At 32.5% G+C, this 19497-nt stretch overlaps 1 protein-coding gene across 20 annotated transcripts in view; it reads left to right on the forward strand.

Moving 5' to 3' along the window:
• The window catches only part of CaMKII (Calcium/calmodulin-dependent protein kinase II), a 157784-nt gene that overhangs the window by 104014 nt on the left and 34273 nt on the right, over positions 1–19497 (forward strand). For all 20 annotated transcript variants that reach the window (XM_022069844.2, XM_022069845.2, XM_022069849.2 and 17 more), the window contains exon 12: positions 12822–12911. In XM_022069844.2, coding sequence (XP_021925536.1) covers positions 12822–12911 — 90 coding nt within the window. The remainder of the gene's footprint in view (positions 1–12821; positions 12912–19497) is intronic.

The raw sequence follows: 19497 nt of genomic DNA on the forward strand, positions 1-19497 counted from the left end.
AGAGTATAGTCTTTGTCTTTCTTAGTCCATGCAGGCAAGTGGGTACGTTATCTACAAAAAGGTCTGTGGCTCACTGCCTTCTTGTTCTCTTCCCATTTGAACAGTCATGCATGCAGAACCTTACTTTTCATAGCATTGTATTTTCTCTGGGATATTGACAGATAGTACCGGCTTTGACACATGTTCAGATACTCATTATTTGTATATATCTGCAGTACCAGCAACTGAGGACGGTGGACAAAATGGTACTTGCTGTCAGGAAATTCTCTCTATATAAACTGTATTCCAGTATGTTAAATTACTAATCTTCAGCTTTTTGCTCCAAAAGTGTGTCATGTGTTGTAGGTTGTAAGAATGCCTTTGGGTATTGAAGGACTAATGAATGATAAATATTTGCTAAGTACTTCTGAAATTTTGTACATACTTTGTGTTCAGACACCTAACAGAATCATTTAAATTTTGAAACAGTTTATGTGTCCAAGCACATGCAATGTCAAATAACAGAGAATATGAATCTTTGTCACAATTAAAATGTACTGTGAAATTCTGCAAAACAGATATTAAACACATTGCAATTTGTTAGTAAATAAAGTACAAGTAGATATAATTTGCATCTTTTCAGCTGTTCAGCAGCACAGTGGGTTAACTGACATATACAGTCTTTAACATTCATTTTTAACAAAAACACATAATGGCACATTGTATGAATCATACTTTTATTTTGGAGATGGGGCCTATTTTGTGTCTTCTCAGGCTGTTTTGAAATATTCCCAAGAATTTCAGCATTGCACTGTTATCATGAAGCATTATGTGTGTTGTTTTTCATTTCACCTATGTGATCAGCCAATCCTATTTCGGTCTATTGAAATTTGGCACTTTTGGGTGTCTGAATGATTACCTGGCCATGTTGGTTTCCATGAAAGGGTTTTTTGGTGCCTTCAATCTCCCATAAATTTTTAGGTATTTAACTTTTCTTCTGTTGCTCCATTATGGTTTCTTCAGCAGTTTCAACCAGTTTTAACATAAAGATCTGAAATTATACCATTCAGAAACACCTTTTGCTTGGTGTGAAAAAGGAAAGGAATGGTTTCCGAATATGAATGGTTCCGCTAGTGAATTGTAAACTGTTACAGTTAAAAAATGTGCACAATTTCAAACACAACATTGGTTTGTAATTTGATAAAAATTCAACACAAATTTAACAGAAAATTATAAGTTCAGTGTTTGTTGTCACAAAACATGGGCATTACTTATATTCACATAAGTTCAGTACTAAATTACAGAGCAGGCAAGGAAATTTGATTTTTATTCTTCTTCTAGCATCATTTCTGTTTATTGGGTTGGTGTCTCTGATGTTTCAAATACTGTTAAATTCAAGTTAAGGGTTTGACTGGATGAAAGATTGTATTATATGACTCTACACACTCTCTTTATATCTGCAGGTTTTCTCATAATGCTGTGCTGCTTTAGGTATATTGGCCATCATAAAGTATATTTCATAAAAGATTGTCCATTTCTAGTCCTTGGTGATATAGAAATTATTGTTATGGATCTCAGTTTGAATTTATTATATTTAATTAAGGAGGCTTAATAAGGTGACTGAACTTAACAGTGAGGGCTCACCTCCTTTCAGGTAGATTGGAAAATTTTCTTTTTATCCCCAAAGCCTAATATCCACACCCAGGTAGCCAATAGATAATGTCGCATATCCTCTGCAGTGGCAATGGGGGTGTGAAATTGTTGCAGTTTGAGGTTGATCAGTGCTAGGTTGTGAATGTATGGAGCTTTAGCTCCATACATTTTGTATGCCTTCATTAGCGAGATTTCAGATTCACAGATAGTTATTAACTTTATTTAATTTGTATATTCATTCTCAGCATGCTGAATTATGATTCCTGTAAATCTTACCTCTCTCTAATAATCTGTTTGATATCTGAAAGTCTTGGACTAGAGTCACTTTAATTACAGTCATTTTGTTTGGTTGATGAATAGCAGAATGATGATGTCCCATACATACAGCAGGATCTAAACAATTATAATTTGTGATATACTCAAATATTGCCCTTAGATTTGTACCTCAACATTTGAAAATCAACTGAGTATTGTTGTAAACGTACATACAGTGCCAAATATTATAGATATGTAGAAATCAACACACATTTTGATATTTGTAGTTACTATGCACTAAAAAGAGCACTAAATTTCACTTACTAACATCTGTAAAATGTATTATCACTGTAATCTTAGAAATTGAGAAACCTTTATTTTTGCTAGCATTTATATTTTTTTCACTTCAAACCTGTTTCAAAATAGATATTAGAAATGTATACACGTTTTCTTTTCTCATTATTATGAGAGAGAATTTTAATATCAGTTAAACAAAACATGTTTTGTGTTTGACTGACCACCTGTCTATGGAATCCTACCAAATGCCTAAAAGGATTCAGAATTTCAGAAGCACTTCTGAATTGGAACAGGCTGTAAGGTCTAATCAAAATATCTAGAAGAAGCGTTATAGAAAATGCACTTTAATATCACTGGCATTCTTAGATTGTAGCACCTCAGTGTTGGTTTATTGTTCTTGTTCTCATGTGTCTTCATCACTTCTTACAGTTGATATAAAACGTCTCACATACACTTAATTATAAGCAAGTGTGATTACAATATATATTTTTGTTGAACACTTCACATTTTTATTAGTATTTTAGAGCAAATAAGTAGTAAAATTAGATTGCTTTCCATTAGATATTTGTAATTGTACATAAATGTTGGATGTACCAATTTGTTAATTGCATTTTGATTGAGTAATGCAGAAACATACACATAAATGTTTGTAATGGAGGAAAAAAGTTGTAGTTTGAAAATAGTTTTCACAAACACATTATGTTTCGTTGGATTGATGGATCCTAATTTTACTGCCCTTCCAGTTTCCTGTCCGTAAATAGGTAGATGCTTTAATTTTGACACTTATTATATTTCACAATGAACAGAAATAATTCACAAGCATTATTAGTTTGTTGTAAATTAGACTTTTTTACATATATATTTCTCGTTATTTTTGTATGAATAATCATATTTCCTGAAGCAAACAAAAAAGATATAAGATGGTGTATACATGCTACATTATTTATCCTGCAATACTTGGCTCTTCCCAGAAATCAGACATTACAGGCTATTCCCATTGAAGTGTTTTGTGACTTTTTCAGTAAAACTAGGCAAATACTGCTATAGTATAAGCACTGAAGGATTATTTCTGTTTGTTGTTTGTGGTGGTAAAATGTAGAATGGTTTCTGAGTAGTGAAACCATGACCCTTAGCACTCAGTTTTCTCTTGTTGATTCTGTCACTACAGTCAAACACTTAATTTATCATGCACATAAAATAATAGCTTAAATTGTTTATAAACATGGGGGGTTTCTAGTAGCACAATTTTAGTTAGGTTGTAGTTTAAATATTATTTTCCCCTATTATGGCAGGGTACTTAAATGCTTATCATGAACTACAGTGTTATAGTGAAATAGTAAGATTGTCTCCCTCTGCATGAATTCTTAAGGTTTATGCCTACTTCTTGAAAGAACTTTGAAGAGAAAATGTTAATTCGCTTTGCCACCAGCAGTTGACCCCCTCTATCATTCAGAGTGTAATTTGGTGGTTGATTTGCTAGTGGTATAGTACATCTATCAATTTACCTCATCAGAGGTCCTTTAGTTCTCTGATGTCTGGTATGAATGATGATGTCTCTTGAAATGGAGTTAGTCTCTTATTCTTATTACAAGGGTGCAATTAGAATTTCTCATCGTAGGGTTTTGGTCTGTCTTTCATGTTTGGATGTTATGAAGTAGGTATTTATGTTAGAAAGATATTTATGTTCTTACACAGTAAGTATGGTATTATCCATAAGCTGTAAAAATGCTTCCATTCTTGGGATAACCAAACATTGTAAATCCTATGAACTTTGTAGGGTTAGGCCATTAGGGCCTGTTCCTATGACTCCAAAGATGAACTACACCTCTCCTTCATTATTTTTTGTTTAGTCGTAGATAACTATGTCTCTTTGCCACTTATATCTCTCCAATTGCAAGTGTAACATTTATTTTTCTGTTGTCAGAATTTATTTGGTTAGAATACGTGAAGGGAAGAACCGTTAGGGAGACCTGGGAATAGATGGGATGATATTATAATGTGATTTAAAGAAGCAGGGCTTGAGGATGTGAACTGGATTCTTATATGCCGGGTTTAGTGGTGGGCTGTTGTGAGCATGGTAATGAGCCTTCAAGTTTCATAACATATATATTTTAACGTCCAGTTTTTTAATTATGTAAAAAAATAATAAGTTTTGCAAATGAAAAGCATTATATACAGAGTGGTTCAGGAGTAGTTTACCTAACTTTGTGGTTGCATTAAGCATGTAATTTGAGTAAAACAAGTCTTTATGGTGTCATGGTAGTCTGAGAGTATCAGAAGCAGAGATTTTGATGAAAAATTGCACAATAGCTTCAGTGTTAGATTGAAATAAGTATAATTTAGTAACAGAACATAACTATAGCTGGTTACATGCTGGAGTGATCTAATTACTGTCTGGTGTGAGAACTTCTGATTAAAGTCACTGTTTACATTTCATTATCAACCTGCAATAAGCTGCTAAGTAATCAGAACTGGTCTGGCTGTGGAGATGTTTGAATCACTCTGTGGTGAAAACTGGTGATCGTTGTAGTTGGTAGACTAATGAATAACATAATGAAAGTAATTCTCATCTCATCCTCAGTTCTCTTTTCTCTTACTTTTATTTAACTAGGAACTGAATTCCTGCATTATGTTTGTATACCCTTTATGAATAAAAAAATGGCAACTAAACTATGATTGCTTATAAACTTTTTTAAATTTTAAGACATATCTTATGTATCTCATAAAACAATTATTTGGTTAAAAGTTTATATGACATCATTATATAATAAATACAATATATATAAACATGTGTAAATAAATTTAGAACAAAATAATTTAATAAGTACATTAATTTATTAATTTGACAAGCAGCAGATTTTTTCAGTAAATAAGAAATTAGGCTACCATCCCTTTTTCATCATCGTTCTCACTTTGGGAACGTTTTATTATTAACCTCAAATTTTCCTAACTTGTAGCTCTGTAGACATATCTGGTAATTCAACAGTACTAATGATTATGAACACTGATTAAAATCACATTTACCCACAAATAACATCTGCTGGAATTGTGGTGATTCAAAATTTACTGGATTGCTTATCGTTTATGTCACATGATTTTACTTGACATATTTTGTGTGAACTGTTATGTGACACTAACTAAATATGTACTTCTGTGTTCACAACACCTCTAATCTCTTCATTTGCTTTATATATGTTTTGATTTTTGTGTTATGCTTTATATTATAGGTTTAAGGGAAGTAGGTTATTAACAATGCAAGTAATGAATGTTGTTTTTATGGGTTACGTTGTTATTTTTTACTTCCCATTCTTATGTAGCCTTCTTAATCACTCTCCATGGTTGCAAATTACTTGAATAAAATTATTAGTTATTGTGGCTGGTATAGCTCAGTTAGTACAGTGTCTGGCTATGAGCTGCACAAAGTGTTTGATTCCCAGCATGGGCAGGAACTTTTCCATTCACCACAACATCCAAACTGCTTCTGTGGCTCACCCATTCTCCTGTTTAGTGGATACAGGCATATGAACTGCACCTTCACTCTTCAGACTTGATCAAAAAGTTCAGTGAATGATCAAATACTTTGTTATCATTAATCTCCTCTGAAGTACACCCCTTGCACAACAGGATTACCCCAGTAACTATCATTTGATTTGAACCTGAATTGAATTATATGATTTCATTGAGGAAAATTTTAGGAAAAATGAAGATCAAAGTGCTTGAGGTTTTCACCACACACCGTGGCCAAATGATTAACACTCCTGCTTCATATTCAGGAAGTCCAGAGTTCAAATCTTGGGCCAGAGAGTGGCTGTCCTGACTGAAGATTTTCTCTTGGTCCATCCAGGAAAATGCTGCAATAGTATAATCACTTCCTCCTTCCATGTCCTTTCCAGTTCCTTAAGCATCCTGTCATTTGATGCTGTACGGTCTGAGCTGTTGATATCAGCATCAAATAAATCACAAACAAAGATTATCATGAACGGTAGAAGTCATAGGTAATGTCATGTTATTGACCTTAGAAGACATAGGCATAGGTAGAAGGGTAATATTAAAAAACTTTTGAAAGGAACAGGGTGGGGTGATGTGAGTTTGATTTGTCCGGCCCAGAATAGAAACCAGTTTCAGGTTTAATAAAAGGTAGGAAATTTCTTGACTAGTGTACATAATTAAGTTTTTAAGGAGGTCTGTCCTCTGTTAAGTTAATTATTTGGCACTAGTACTCTGAAGAATGATCAAAATGTGACTATGGTACTAATCTAAAAGAAAAACAACTTGAATGAGTTCCATCAGGCGTGTCTAACCGTTTCTAGTCCACATGGTAAAATTCATTGCAAACTTTATAAAAACATATTTTTATACTGACTTATTTAACAAATTAATAAATGTTCTATAATCTGTTTATAAATTAATATATTATAATATATGATATTAAAATGCACTATTGCCACTACATTTATTCTAAGGACATTCTCAAATGATTTTTATTTCTTAGTGCCAATAGTCAGCCATTTCTGATCTGTATAATGAAATAATCTCACTGCCTGCTGCTAGCATAATAGATAAAGAAACACATTTCATAATCTGTAAAAATCATGTTGAGAATATTACAGTCTTCTTGTCATATAGGTTAGTGAAAGTATTGAAAAGGCTGGTAACATTAAAATATTATTTTATTTTCACCTTTAATATTGGCTTTGTATCTGACTGTTGGTTTCTTGTTTTGATAACTTATTATTCATTTGGGTTTCTTAAGTCATGATAGTGAGTATCTTTGGATTTTTTTTTTGCTTCAGTAATTTGCAACTTTTGTGTAGATTATTTAGGTAATCTGAAAATTTCTTTAAAGACGAAGGTTAGGAACTCTGTTCACTGTTTCCTGACATTACAGATGTAGCAGATGTTTAAGTTATATGCACAAACTTTACTTGAACATTTGTGAATGGCCATGATGGTGGTACATCAAAATATGTTTGCAGAAATCCTATAGAATTTTGAGAAACTTATAATTTTCAGATATTTATTATGCCTTTCATATGGTAACTAGGCAGCTATATACAATTTCATGTATTAAGCTGTTCCTGTGATTTATTTATTTGTGTTGCTAAAATGGTCTTGTAATCTTTGTTAGGGAACAAACTTTATAAATCAGCACAACTGTGCAGTAAGGTATTACTTGCTATTGGATGAAATGGATATTGCAGCATTTATTTTCTATTGTTTTAATTAAAGTCTGTAATAAAATCTCCCTTTTAGCATATTTTAATTAGTGTTTTATGATTTTCAGATCTTCCACTAGTTTTAATTATCTTTCATTGCTGTACTAGTTTCTTTAAACTAAACGTACTTCATCCACACCCATCACTGACATCTTAATTGGGTAAGAATCAACAAGTAAAGTAAGAATCTCTAAGTAAATATTAAACATGTGATTTGAATTTTCAAATTCATGTTTATGTACTTAAAATGTATGAAGCATGAGTCATGAGAACAAAACAATAATCAGTTTCATTAATTTATTTAATCAGTTTTTCATAAATTTGATAAAGATATTTCAAAATCATCTAATTTTGAATTTATAATGCAATTATATTTTAATTGTTATACATACCAATGAAATTGAAAACTTTAGAACTGAAAATTTCATAAATGGTAAATATTTTATTTTTACTGTTTGGAAAGTGGGGTACGGAGGTATTTTATGATTAGCAGTCAACTGGATAATTATGAAAATAATGTATTTATAAGCTCTATTTTAAATTATCATTCTTGATTTACTTTACAAGTCAAAACCACTGCACCTATATCAGACTCCAGTTGGCTGCAATTTCGTCCCTACCGGACGCTTTGATTTTAATATTTGTATTTGAATAACTATAGTACTATGATATATATTGTCATATTGTTGAAATGTATTTTGGATAGTTCCCATGTCCTTATAATAGAATTAGCCTACTTAAACTCAAATACAGATTAAACCAACAACAGATAACAATTTCTTAAGCAGTAACATCTTGAGAAGTATGATCCTGAAAAATTAATTTTTGGATGTGTGACCTGAGTGGTTGTGATTTTAAATTAATATTAATGTGGGAATAACCAGCAGTTATCTTCATGTAGCATTGGTCCTAACATTTGGAAGGAAGTACTGTCATTTATTTATAATGATTCTTGAAGTATCCTTGCACATTCTCATATTTTACACATTTGTTTCCACTACAAATGTGTATTAAATATTTCTGTTTTTACATTAAATTAGATTATCTTTCCAAATGAAATTGCTGAGATGGATTTGGTTATGTAAATGTAGCAAGTTCTTAATATTCTCTTCCCAGTTGGATTTCTCAGAGGAATGTTAAATGCAGTTGATGATGTGATGAAATTGACACAGCAAAACATGTTTTATAAACAATTAATTATTTTTGGATGTGGCTGTACATAAATATTTCAGGAAGGAATAACTTGCTCACTGTCTATTGCCTATGATAGTTTCCTTTTGTCAAGTTTATTCCCACCAAAGGAACAAATTTTTCCTAGTATTTTGTAAGTGTGGATTGTAGAAGAAGAATTTTTTATTACAAGTGTTATGAGTGCTCTTCAAATTTTTCTGATGTTTTTGTCACTAGATTTGCACCTAAAACTATTTTTCTATGTTTTTCTTCTGTAAATATTCATACTTATTATGTATTTGTATAATGAATGCCAAAATAATTAATTTCCTCAACCTGTAAAATGAAGTGACACATCACACACTTGAAATATGTGCTTGAAACACTTTTTGAGTAGTAATAGATTTTTGATCTTTCTTCACAGAGCAATAGTAGAAGCAAAGGTTCTATATTTCTGACATTGCTTATTTTGATCAGTAGATGTAGCTTTAATGTTGCTCTTGTTTTATCTCTTTGTTGCCATGGTAACTGATGTAACTTCCATCTTCCTCCAGAAAGTGGTAAGAAGTTTCAAACAGTAATTTCCTCAGTGAGGAAGAAATATAAAAGATAAATTAAAAAATTTATATCTTGTGCTATGTTTACGTGTTTTTTATTTGTTTCTTGTTGTGTGCATGCACTGTTAGGATGTTAATGTCCCTTCTTTCACTTACCTGGCATACTTTTCTTATCTGTCTGTCATTTTCTGTACATTTCTTTCTGACTTTCTTTCCGCATTTGCATTCCACAATCCACTCACATTTTAGATGTCTAAATGTCTTACAGTGTATGATCATACATTTCTTGCTTGTGTTTGAACCGCATGTAAGGCTGTATGATCATTTATGAAATGGTGCAGGATATGTTTGAACTCAAGTTAGAAGAAATGATATGCCACCTAATTGAAGGACTATTTTATGTACAAGCTGTTGTGGAAATTATCCACATATAATGTAATAGGTTTGTGGAGAAGCTGTTTGGTATGAAGAGAATTCATAATATGGCTGTAACATGAATTACATTGGTATGTTTTGTTATTCATAAGTTCAAGAGACAAATTTATGTTTTAATTGATAGTGATTAACACTGGTCTCGAGTGCAGTTACACTGGATTGTGCTCTTCCAGCAGCCCAAGGATGTAACGGCTATGCATCTCTCTAAACTCAACGGCTACAATAAAATCCCTCCATACTGTTAAATACAGTATTACTTACATCCATTATGTTTTGTTTTGTTTGGTAATAATTTCTTGTTTGATATGTGACTGGTGTGGTTCTGATTTTAAATTAAATGTTTAATAAAATTCTGTTTGTCTCTTCACACCAGGCCACTGTCTAGTAAATTAATATGATTCTAGACCATAGCTTCATGTATGGATCACCACAAATCCTGTAGTGTAAACATTTAAAATCTCACATTATTTCAGGAGTTATGCATTAATATGCAGCTATGTTTTTTATATTTGCCTTCAAATTCTTATGGGCTGTTAAACTTCATATCCTTGGGTTTTGAGTTTAAAAGTGGATGTTTTTAGGATGAAAGTTTCCATGACTAGTGGTGGTAGTTGAACAGTTTGAGGCCTGTGCCATGTGTTCTGTGGTACTTTCAATGATATGTTGTCGCAGGTCCTTGATTACTTTTACTGTATCGCGGGTATGGGATGGCTAACTTAGATCCCAGTGTGTTTTAAGTATGCATTTTTCTGTCATTAATTTACACGGGAACCACAGATGGCATGTCACTGGAGAGAATTCACTGTTTTTCAACAGACATATACACGAGTGTCTGTTAAATGAGGACAATTCCAGAACAGCTCTTGTTACTTAAAATGACTGAAATTATGTTGCAGGAAGTATGGACCTTTATGTACAGATTTCATCTTAATTTCCTGATGCTAATGCATCATCTGTTGAAGTGGTACTTTTGTAAATGAATTAAATAAGCATGCAGAGAACACAAATGATAAAATGATTTAGTTGTCATTGAAGAAAGATGAGACAGTCTAAAGACTTACAGTAAATTATTATTGTTTTTTGTTCCTATTTATTGATGATGTTAATAGCTTGAAAATTCTCAGTGAGTATACTTGTCTTCAGGCCTAGATTTGAATCCAAGACCTCCCAAATATGTTTCCTAACTACATGGCCATGATGAGCAGAGTATAACATGCATTCATCATCTTCATTTAAAGGTATAAAAAATCTTCTTGTACAGCTTCGCCCCCCCCCCCCCCCCGCCATTTGGAGGGGGGAAGTCAGTATCTGTTCTTTCTTACCATATGGCTGTGTTATTACTTACTCTGCCTACATAATATATCTCTATTATAAATTACTTTCCAAGCATATCGCTGAAACACTTTATTTTAGTGTATACAATTTTTAAAACTTCTGAGTTGTACCACCTTGTTTTCACAGATGATGCAGTGGCCATTAGACACATGCACAGTATTAACTTCTCTTTTAAACAATTGCATATGCTTTCTAGAAAAATCTTAGAACAGTTTACATAATTAATTAGGATGCTTTAGTTTCTAAAAAGGGACTTAATTGTGGCATTTGATATTCTCATTTCTTCTGCTTGATTTAAAGTTGATGTGTTGTAAATTTAAAATTGTTGCTTTGCTTAAATGGTTTCATAAAAATGTATCTAATTAAGAATTCAAAATGATTTCATAGAATAATCACTTTATTTTTTTCAGTCCATAATCTTTGAAGGCTAGTCATGCTTAATGCTACTGATGGTTGCTATCTTATTAATGTAACTATATGTTCCATAAATACCTACATAATACACATTGAGTTAACTTGAAAAACTTAATAATTAAGTTCTTGTTTTCAACATTGTTACATACTTATGAATATAACAATTTAACATAAATAAGTATATTATATTGTCCTAGTCCATTACTTGAAGTTTGCTTTGTCATTTCATTCTCCTGATAAATAATTTGTTTTTATTTGGAATTTATATTACAAATAATGTCCTGCTTGAAGTAGGTGTGTTATTTTAATGTGACTTCAAAACAGAATCACACATTTATACATGGATATAGTTTTGATTACAGCAAAGTATATTATTTAGCTAGTGTAGCTAGCAAATTAAATCTGCCTTAGCTGTATCACCAATAGTTTTTTGTCACATACAAGTCTGAATTATCAGACAGTACAAACAAAGAATGATACTATGTGACATAATAAGTTTGAGAAAAAGTTTATTTTGTTTTGTTAAAATCTTTAAAATATTTTCACCCAGTTTAATGCATAAATGTTATGAGGTGTATTCAGTTAGTGGGTTGTATCTTCTAGTCATTTATTTATTTATTTGTGGTTTATTTAACAATGTTGTCAGTAGCTTGGATGGTATACAGGGTTGGCCAGATGTTGCAGTCAGATGTTGCAGTCAGATAGTGTGGAAGCTGTAACTCTAGATTATGGGTTTAGCATAGAAACATTTTAATTATTAATGAATAGCTTTTCTTTCTTAAGCTGAATCTATTATTACACATTATAGACTATCTAATTGCAACTTACAGCCATCCCTGTTGTGTTGAATGATATGCGATTAATGAATATGAATTTTAAATTATATTAAAGAAAGCGGTTGTGGCCTAATTTGGGGTCTAGGCTGGAATTTGTCTGGAGGGACTGAGGAAACTACAAAAACCTCAGTAGAATGGTTGGTCTGTAGACTGAGATTTGAACTAGGGACCTGTAAGATAAGAAGTGGGGGTACTAACCACTCACTCACAGTATTTGGTATACACATTCCAGATTGAACACTTATTTGATGTCATAATAATCGGGGTTTTGATAAACTAAGGTGGTAATTTTCCAGTTTTCTATACAGGAAATATTAGTGAGCAGTTTTTAAGCCTACATTTCTTAATTTGTAAGGAAAGTTAAGAATCAGTGCTTGTACCTAAATAGAAGGCTGGAGAAAACTACATAATGAAGAGCTTCATCAGATATTAGTAAAAAAAAGTTGCCCTACATGCCATAGAGGCACATGACCTTGGCAGTAGATGGGGGTGAATGGTCAGCATCACGCCCTGGCCATGCTTTTACCCAGGAAAATCCTGTAATTAAAGGTTAAACTGGAATACAAATAGCTACCTGTTCAAGCATTACATTATTTGTGAATACTTCTTTACTAGATAACTACTGGTGTACAAATATGATTTGTTCATGATCTCAGAGTTTGTGCCTCCCACAGGCCGAAGTATCATTGCCAAGAAGAGTGATGGATCGCAGGTGAAGGAGTCTACAGATAGCAGCACGACCTTGGAGGATGATGATGTCAAAGGTAAACACATGATAGTTTATCTTATTCTATAACTTTCATCTTATTACTCTGAAGTCATTGCATCTGATGGTAAAGATAAAATAAATGATCTTGTTCATATTTGACTTCTTTAATGATAATTTTATAATTCCAAGCTGCTTCCCTTTCTTTACAATACAAGGCAGAGCATATGACTGTATTTATAGCCACAGACCCTGAGAAATGTAAACAGTGCTTATTTTTCAGCTTTTATTATGCCAGATTCGAATCACAGCTAAATTCTCAGTATGTTTAAAAAAAAGTTGTCTGTGTTTACTTTTTTACTTTTTACTGAATATTTTCAGTATAATGAAGTCCTTGCATATATTATACAGGTGTAACTTAAAGGTCTGGCACAATTGGGTGCATTCTGTACAACAAAACTATTTAAGAAATTTGTATGAACATGGGTACAAAAAAATGCTCCTTTCCAAGTTACAGCCCTCCTTTTCTTTCTGAATTCTCCAATGCGGTGCCTACTCTCCTTGTTTTCCCTTTGCATTTGGAGCAGAAATTTCGTAGCAAATACTCAAAAAATCTGTGTGCTCTTAATATGTTTTCTATTGCTGTTTACACACCCACAGAGAAGTTCATTTCTGTGATTTCTTGGAGTGATTGAAGATTAATTTCCATGAAAAACTGCATAAATTGGTTTGATTTCCAACACTGATATAGACTTTTAAGTTATGCTTTGTATGTTAAATTGTATTTTTTGATTTATGAAAGTGTTAGTAGGCTTCATCTACTACCAAATAGAACATATTTAAGATAATAACAATGCTACAAAAGAAAAGTACATTTTAAAATAGGGGCATAATCTTTTATACCTTGCTTGCAAATGGTGTCAGTAAAATTTGTGTTTGTCTGGCATTTAAATCACAAAAGATTTTGCCTTGTATTTAATTTTGAACAATCACTTAACCTTTATAAAGTAATTTTATAACAGTCACATTACTGTTGATTGTTTTATGACCAGAGATGCACACATAGAAATATAACTGGAATTTCATTGATAATAAGTTCTGTTGCTAAAGAACATCTGCATGACAAAGTTTATTATTGTGATTTTTTGTAATGTGTCAGGGAATTATGAATAACCCTGTATTTATGAACCCTTAATGTTTCAGTTTGTTGCTAGTAATTATTCTCTTTCCACTTTGATATATTTTTAATGAATTTAGATCAGCCAGCACAATTATGAGGATTGTGTGCATCTCTTTATGTTCTTCTACTGCAGATGTGCAGTGTGTCAGTTACATCATTAACTAACATACTGGTTGATTCAGCTAGTTTGTAGTGAAAATTGGGAAGGTTTTTTTTCTTCAGGGTCTGTTATTAAGACATTTTTGAAGGGTGATAAATTCAGTAACATTAAATAAGTTAGCCATTTTCCTACTAGTACCCGAATGTGAGAAATGTTTCATATATATACACACACAGAGTGGATTCCAGTTAATTGGGACATGTTGGGACTAGAACACTTTGGCCCAATTAAGTGGCTACCCCAATTATGCGAAGTTCCACGTAAAGAATTAACCAGAATCTGCTGTATATGTTTACTTACATTGAAGTATGGTGATTTCCATTTTCTTGGTTTTCTAGACAACTCGTATTTACAGTATTCAAGTTCTGTATCTTCCAATAGTCTTTATATCTGATTATTTTGTTTAATGAAATTATTTCACTCTAAATGACCTATCTGTATGTAGAGGCCACTGTACTCTGATACTTCTAGCAGGAAAAGTTCACAACAGGCCTTTTGTTAGTACCAGAATGCATCAATTTTTATCTTGTGGACAGACTTCTCTGCGTTTCTATTGTAGTAATGGATTTGATACTATCATGGTATGTTTCTTGTAGGAATCAGTCTTCTTTAGAGTAGTGAGATTATTTCTACCTCCATTTTCTAACCAACTTCTATTTAGAAAGTAGTTACTATTCATATAAACAACATTATCTTTACTTTCACTCAGAGATAAAATGCAATGTTGCCTATTATACATCTTCATTCTACTTTATTTCAACTTCAGACCTGAATATTTTCTAATTCTCTATCATATATTCTTAGTGTCTCCTACCCATTTATTGTTATGATTTAATCTTTGATTTGTAATATTTGTCAAGTAATGCATGGTTGAGAATTTTATACAAGTAACACTGTTACTATCAATAATTATAGGAAGTATTTCATTCCATTATATTTAAGTGGTCCATAAATCCATAACACATGGCAACATCAGCTGAATTTTAATGATGGAAAATAAAATTATGTGTTGATGTAAGTAGGATTGATTTTTCAGGAACATCATGCATCAGGAATCTCATGAATTATGCCAGCACAATATGCTTTTAATTGAACAGCCATTTGTTTTACTGCATGGTTACTTAGAAAAATCACTTTGTCACCACCACTTCCACAGCTCATGAATTAATTTTGTTGTGTACCCCTGTAGCTACAGCAAGTATTTTTGTTTGTAATGTAGTACTTTTTATCTCGCATATACAGTTGGACATCAAAACTATTTTAGTTTGTACATATATTAATGGTGAAGCATCTGAGTAAAGGTAGGGGATTTTGATTGACATTTATAGTGAACATTTACATTTACATGTAACTTGCAGTTTAAGACATATTTTCACAATGAGTGATTCAAGAATAAGAACTGTTTTTTTTAACTTGAAAACCATAAGTCATTTGAACAGTCAGTTTTTTCTCAATTTGTTTATTCTCACCGCACTTAGTAATTCATTACATTTTATTATCAAACCTAGGTAGTAACATGTTTTACTCACATATATTATGTTGTATTTGTCTTTTTGTATATTCATATATACAGTTATGTTATATGGATATTATTTGTTTCTTTCTGAAGATTGAATAGATAATATATTTTTTACACATCTCTGCGTTATCTGCAAACATTTTTTACGCATCTGTTGCAGATCTCACTTCTTTTGTTGTTGTGTATTTGTTGCACAAACAGTACTCTTCAGTGTGTTATGCACATAATAAGATGACAGATAGGATGTCATCACACTGAAAAAGTAATAGATGTAGGGAATATCCCAGTGGTAGGATTGTTATACAGTGAAACCTCTATCTATCGTTCCCGGAACTATCGTTTTCCCGGATGCATCGTCCGTTTTGTTCGGTCCCGAATACATCCCATATAAAATAATGTTACATTTTCCCGCTTCTATCGTTCCTCGAACTATCGTTTTATCGCTTCGATCGTTCAAAAATCTTAGTCCCGGCCCACAATTTTCCCGCAATGATCGTTTCTGAGAAATTAAAATGCTGTACTTTTATTTTCCGTCGTTTACACAAGCTTATTGTTAAAATCATATAAAATTTCACATAAAATTGTTACATTTTAAAATTGACGACATGTTTCGATATACAATCTTATCATCGTCAGGTCTATCAAAATTAAAATTAAAATCTGGTGTATCTGTTGCTCTGCTTATATTGTTTTTGTTTTTGTTTTTACTCGTTTTTACTACATCTCCAGGCTTCTTCGATTTTATTTTTGGAGACGCGCCTGGGTGCCTATATCGGGTTGTGTATGAGGTGCGTGTCCGTTGTTATTGAATGGCAGACAGTAACTCAGAGCAACAGATACACCAGATTTTAATTTTAATTTTGATAGACCTGACGATGATAAGATTGTATATCGAAACATGTCGTCAATTTTAAAATGTAACAATTTTATGTGAAATTTTATATGATTTTAACAATAAGCTTGTGTAAACGACGGAAAATAAAAGTATTGTATTGAAACACAAGCATGATGCAATTAAGATATAAGCTAAAATGCTGTGTTTTGAGATAAATTAATACCGAAAGACGCACAATGTTTTTGGAATACACAGTAGCGGTAACCTGTTATGTCGCCCAACCAGCACAGATCCTTTTGGAATGAGGGGTCAGCGGTGCAGGGGTGATAGTTGGAGTGAATGGCGGTGCTCATTGTCAGAAATTTTACGATTTTAATTAGGGTGCACTCATATTTCGTTCCAGCGATGCCAGATGGCATGTGCACTGTGAATTTCTTCACAAATGCTTTTATTATAAGTACAAAGGAAAGGCTGGCGGCACTTTTCATTCTTCTGGTTCATCTCGTTTCCAGTGGTTCAGTGTCTTCTACGGCTACGTTTCGTTGAGTTCGGCAGTAACAGTACTTCCATTCTTCCTGTTATTGTCCGCAAAGGGGGTTGGAGTGGTGAGGAAGAGGAAGACGACGAATGCGAGCCCGAAGCTTTGCCGAGTTTTGCCGAAGCACACGCTGCATTGGCGAAAGTGAAGTCGTTCTTTTATGCGCTTAATATTAGTGAACGTGACGAGGAAAACATTTTGAACGTGGAAAGTGCTCTGTTTGGTCTAAAACGTAAAGTTTCGACAAACCAGTTATCCATTAAAGACCTTTTTGGTAAAAAGAAGTAACTTTGAAAGAGAAACATTGTTTTTTTTTAAATTTTTAATGCTTTCCCGCATCTATCGTTTTCCCGCATCTATCGTTTTTATTTCCCACCCCCGCCGAAAACGATGCATCGAGGTTTCACTGTATTAAGCAAAAAACTTGCTACATTCATAGATTGTGGCAGCTGTTTACAAAATTTAATAATTACAATAATTTAAATTGATGATGATAATAATAATAATAATAACAATTTACCTAATTTAATCTATAACAAATATGATTATAATTTAACATTTCTATTATGGTAATGGAATAGCATTTTCAATTCTGGAATTTCATTGATTAACATGGACAAATACAATTACTGTGACCTGTGTTTAACTGAGTGAAGAAGTCTGATTTAACCAATGCTGCAGAAGAAGAAAAATATTCAAGTGGTTTTCTTTTCAGTAAATACTTATATATTATTTACTGTTGCCTCATGTATCATAGCTTGGAATAAATAGGTTGGAATAAATAGGTTGGATGCATACATCATATCTTCCAGATTCTAAATTCATATTGTTGACAGAGAAAAATATTTATACAGTTCATGTTTGTAAGTGTCCATGGCTGATTTATAAGATTTGCTTTTGAGTTTGAGTCACATTATTTGTGAAGTCTCTCCTTATTTCTGGCAAGCATTGCAAGCAGTATCTGTCTCCAGAGTAAATGTCTTGGATCAGAACAAAACATTTTAAGAAAGGAAAATTTGAAATATTTTCCCTGAATCACCATCAAAGCCATCAAACTAAAAATGAAGAAAATATTGATACAGAATGAGTGCAGTTTTTCCTTATCCCTTATTCCAAACTGTAGAGCCCAGCCCTTTTGCTATTATACAACACTGCAACTGTCTCCCTCTTTCCATTGCTGCATATTTCTTATCGATCTAGTCGCATACATACAGTTGTTTATACAGTTGTTACAAATTGAAATAAACATACTTATGGAGGCAAAGAGAGACATTACTTTGTGCTGTGTGGTGCAGTTGCATTTCATCACATATCAGAACTGTTATTATTTTCAGTGTGGTGAAATTCTCATAAAACATTGCAATATCTGCTTTTAGCTTTACAAGTTGGGTGTCTGGTGTTATGGATTTCTGACCAGAAGGTTTTCAGATTTATACTAAATATATTAAAAAGTTTATCTTCTTATGAGTCTATAAGGTTGATAACTAGATGTGGTCATATTCAGAAACATATAGTCACAGTATTAGTTTGAGTAACATTTGTAGAATAGATACATATATGCAAATATCTGTAAAAATAATATACATCATATTGTTCATAGAATTATGGGTTCTGATGTGGTGTGCTGTTGTAGGTGGTTACCAGTGTTTGGAGAAATATGTAGACTTCAGCTTCAGGATGAAGTTCTAGAGAATGGCATTTTATGTTAATATGCTTCTTAATTTTTTTGCACGGATGTATATTCCAGATTTTGATATTCAGTCAGTAGTGATGATGAATTAATGAAAATAATATATAACATTAAAGTTGAGGTACTAGCACTCATGCTTTCTATTCTGAAGATCACTGCTCTGATTCTTGGCCCAGAGGCTGGCTATTCTGACTTTTATTTTTTTAGATTTTTTCTTATATTTTCTGTAAGCAAGTGCTTGGACACTTCCTTAAAATATATCATGGTAGCTTCCTGTCACATCTCTCCCATTTAATTATTTATAATAAATTACTGAGTAATGTGAACCTGTTTGTAATAGTCTAAAAGTTAGTAACATTTTTAATAAATTGCCATCCTAATTCATAACTTTGCAGCCCACAAATCAATAAGCAAGGATGAATGTGGCTGTGGCGGAAAAGATTGAGAATATCTGCTCTAAACTATTTTCTATTACGAACTTAGTCACTTTATTTCTGAGTCATACTCTGTAACACAAGTCTCGCACCAATCAGCATTTTCTGCCCAAGAGTCAGGTTCATCCAGCAGTCTTGCTGAAAGATCAAAACAGATTTCTTATTTCATTTTGTGCACACAAAAAAAGCACTGTGCTAGTGAAACACTGCAACCACAACAGAAACTGGATTCTAGGGAAAATAATTTATAGCTCTGCGCAGTGTGATAAACTTTGCATCAAATACAGT

The sequence above is a fragment of the Zootermopsis nevadensis genome, unplaced genomic scaffold, assembly GCF_977971745.1.
Source record: "Zootermopsis nevadensis isolate Lab colony 2312 unplaced genomic scaffold, Znev_1.0 Znev_ptg000012l, whole genome shotgun sequence".
In the NCBI taxonomy this organism is placed as follows: Eukaryota; Metazoa; Arthropoda; class Insecta; order Blattodea; family Termopsidae; genus Zootermopsis; species Zootermopsis nevadensis.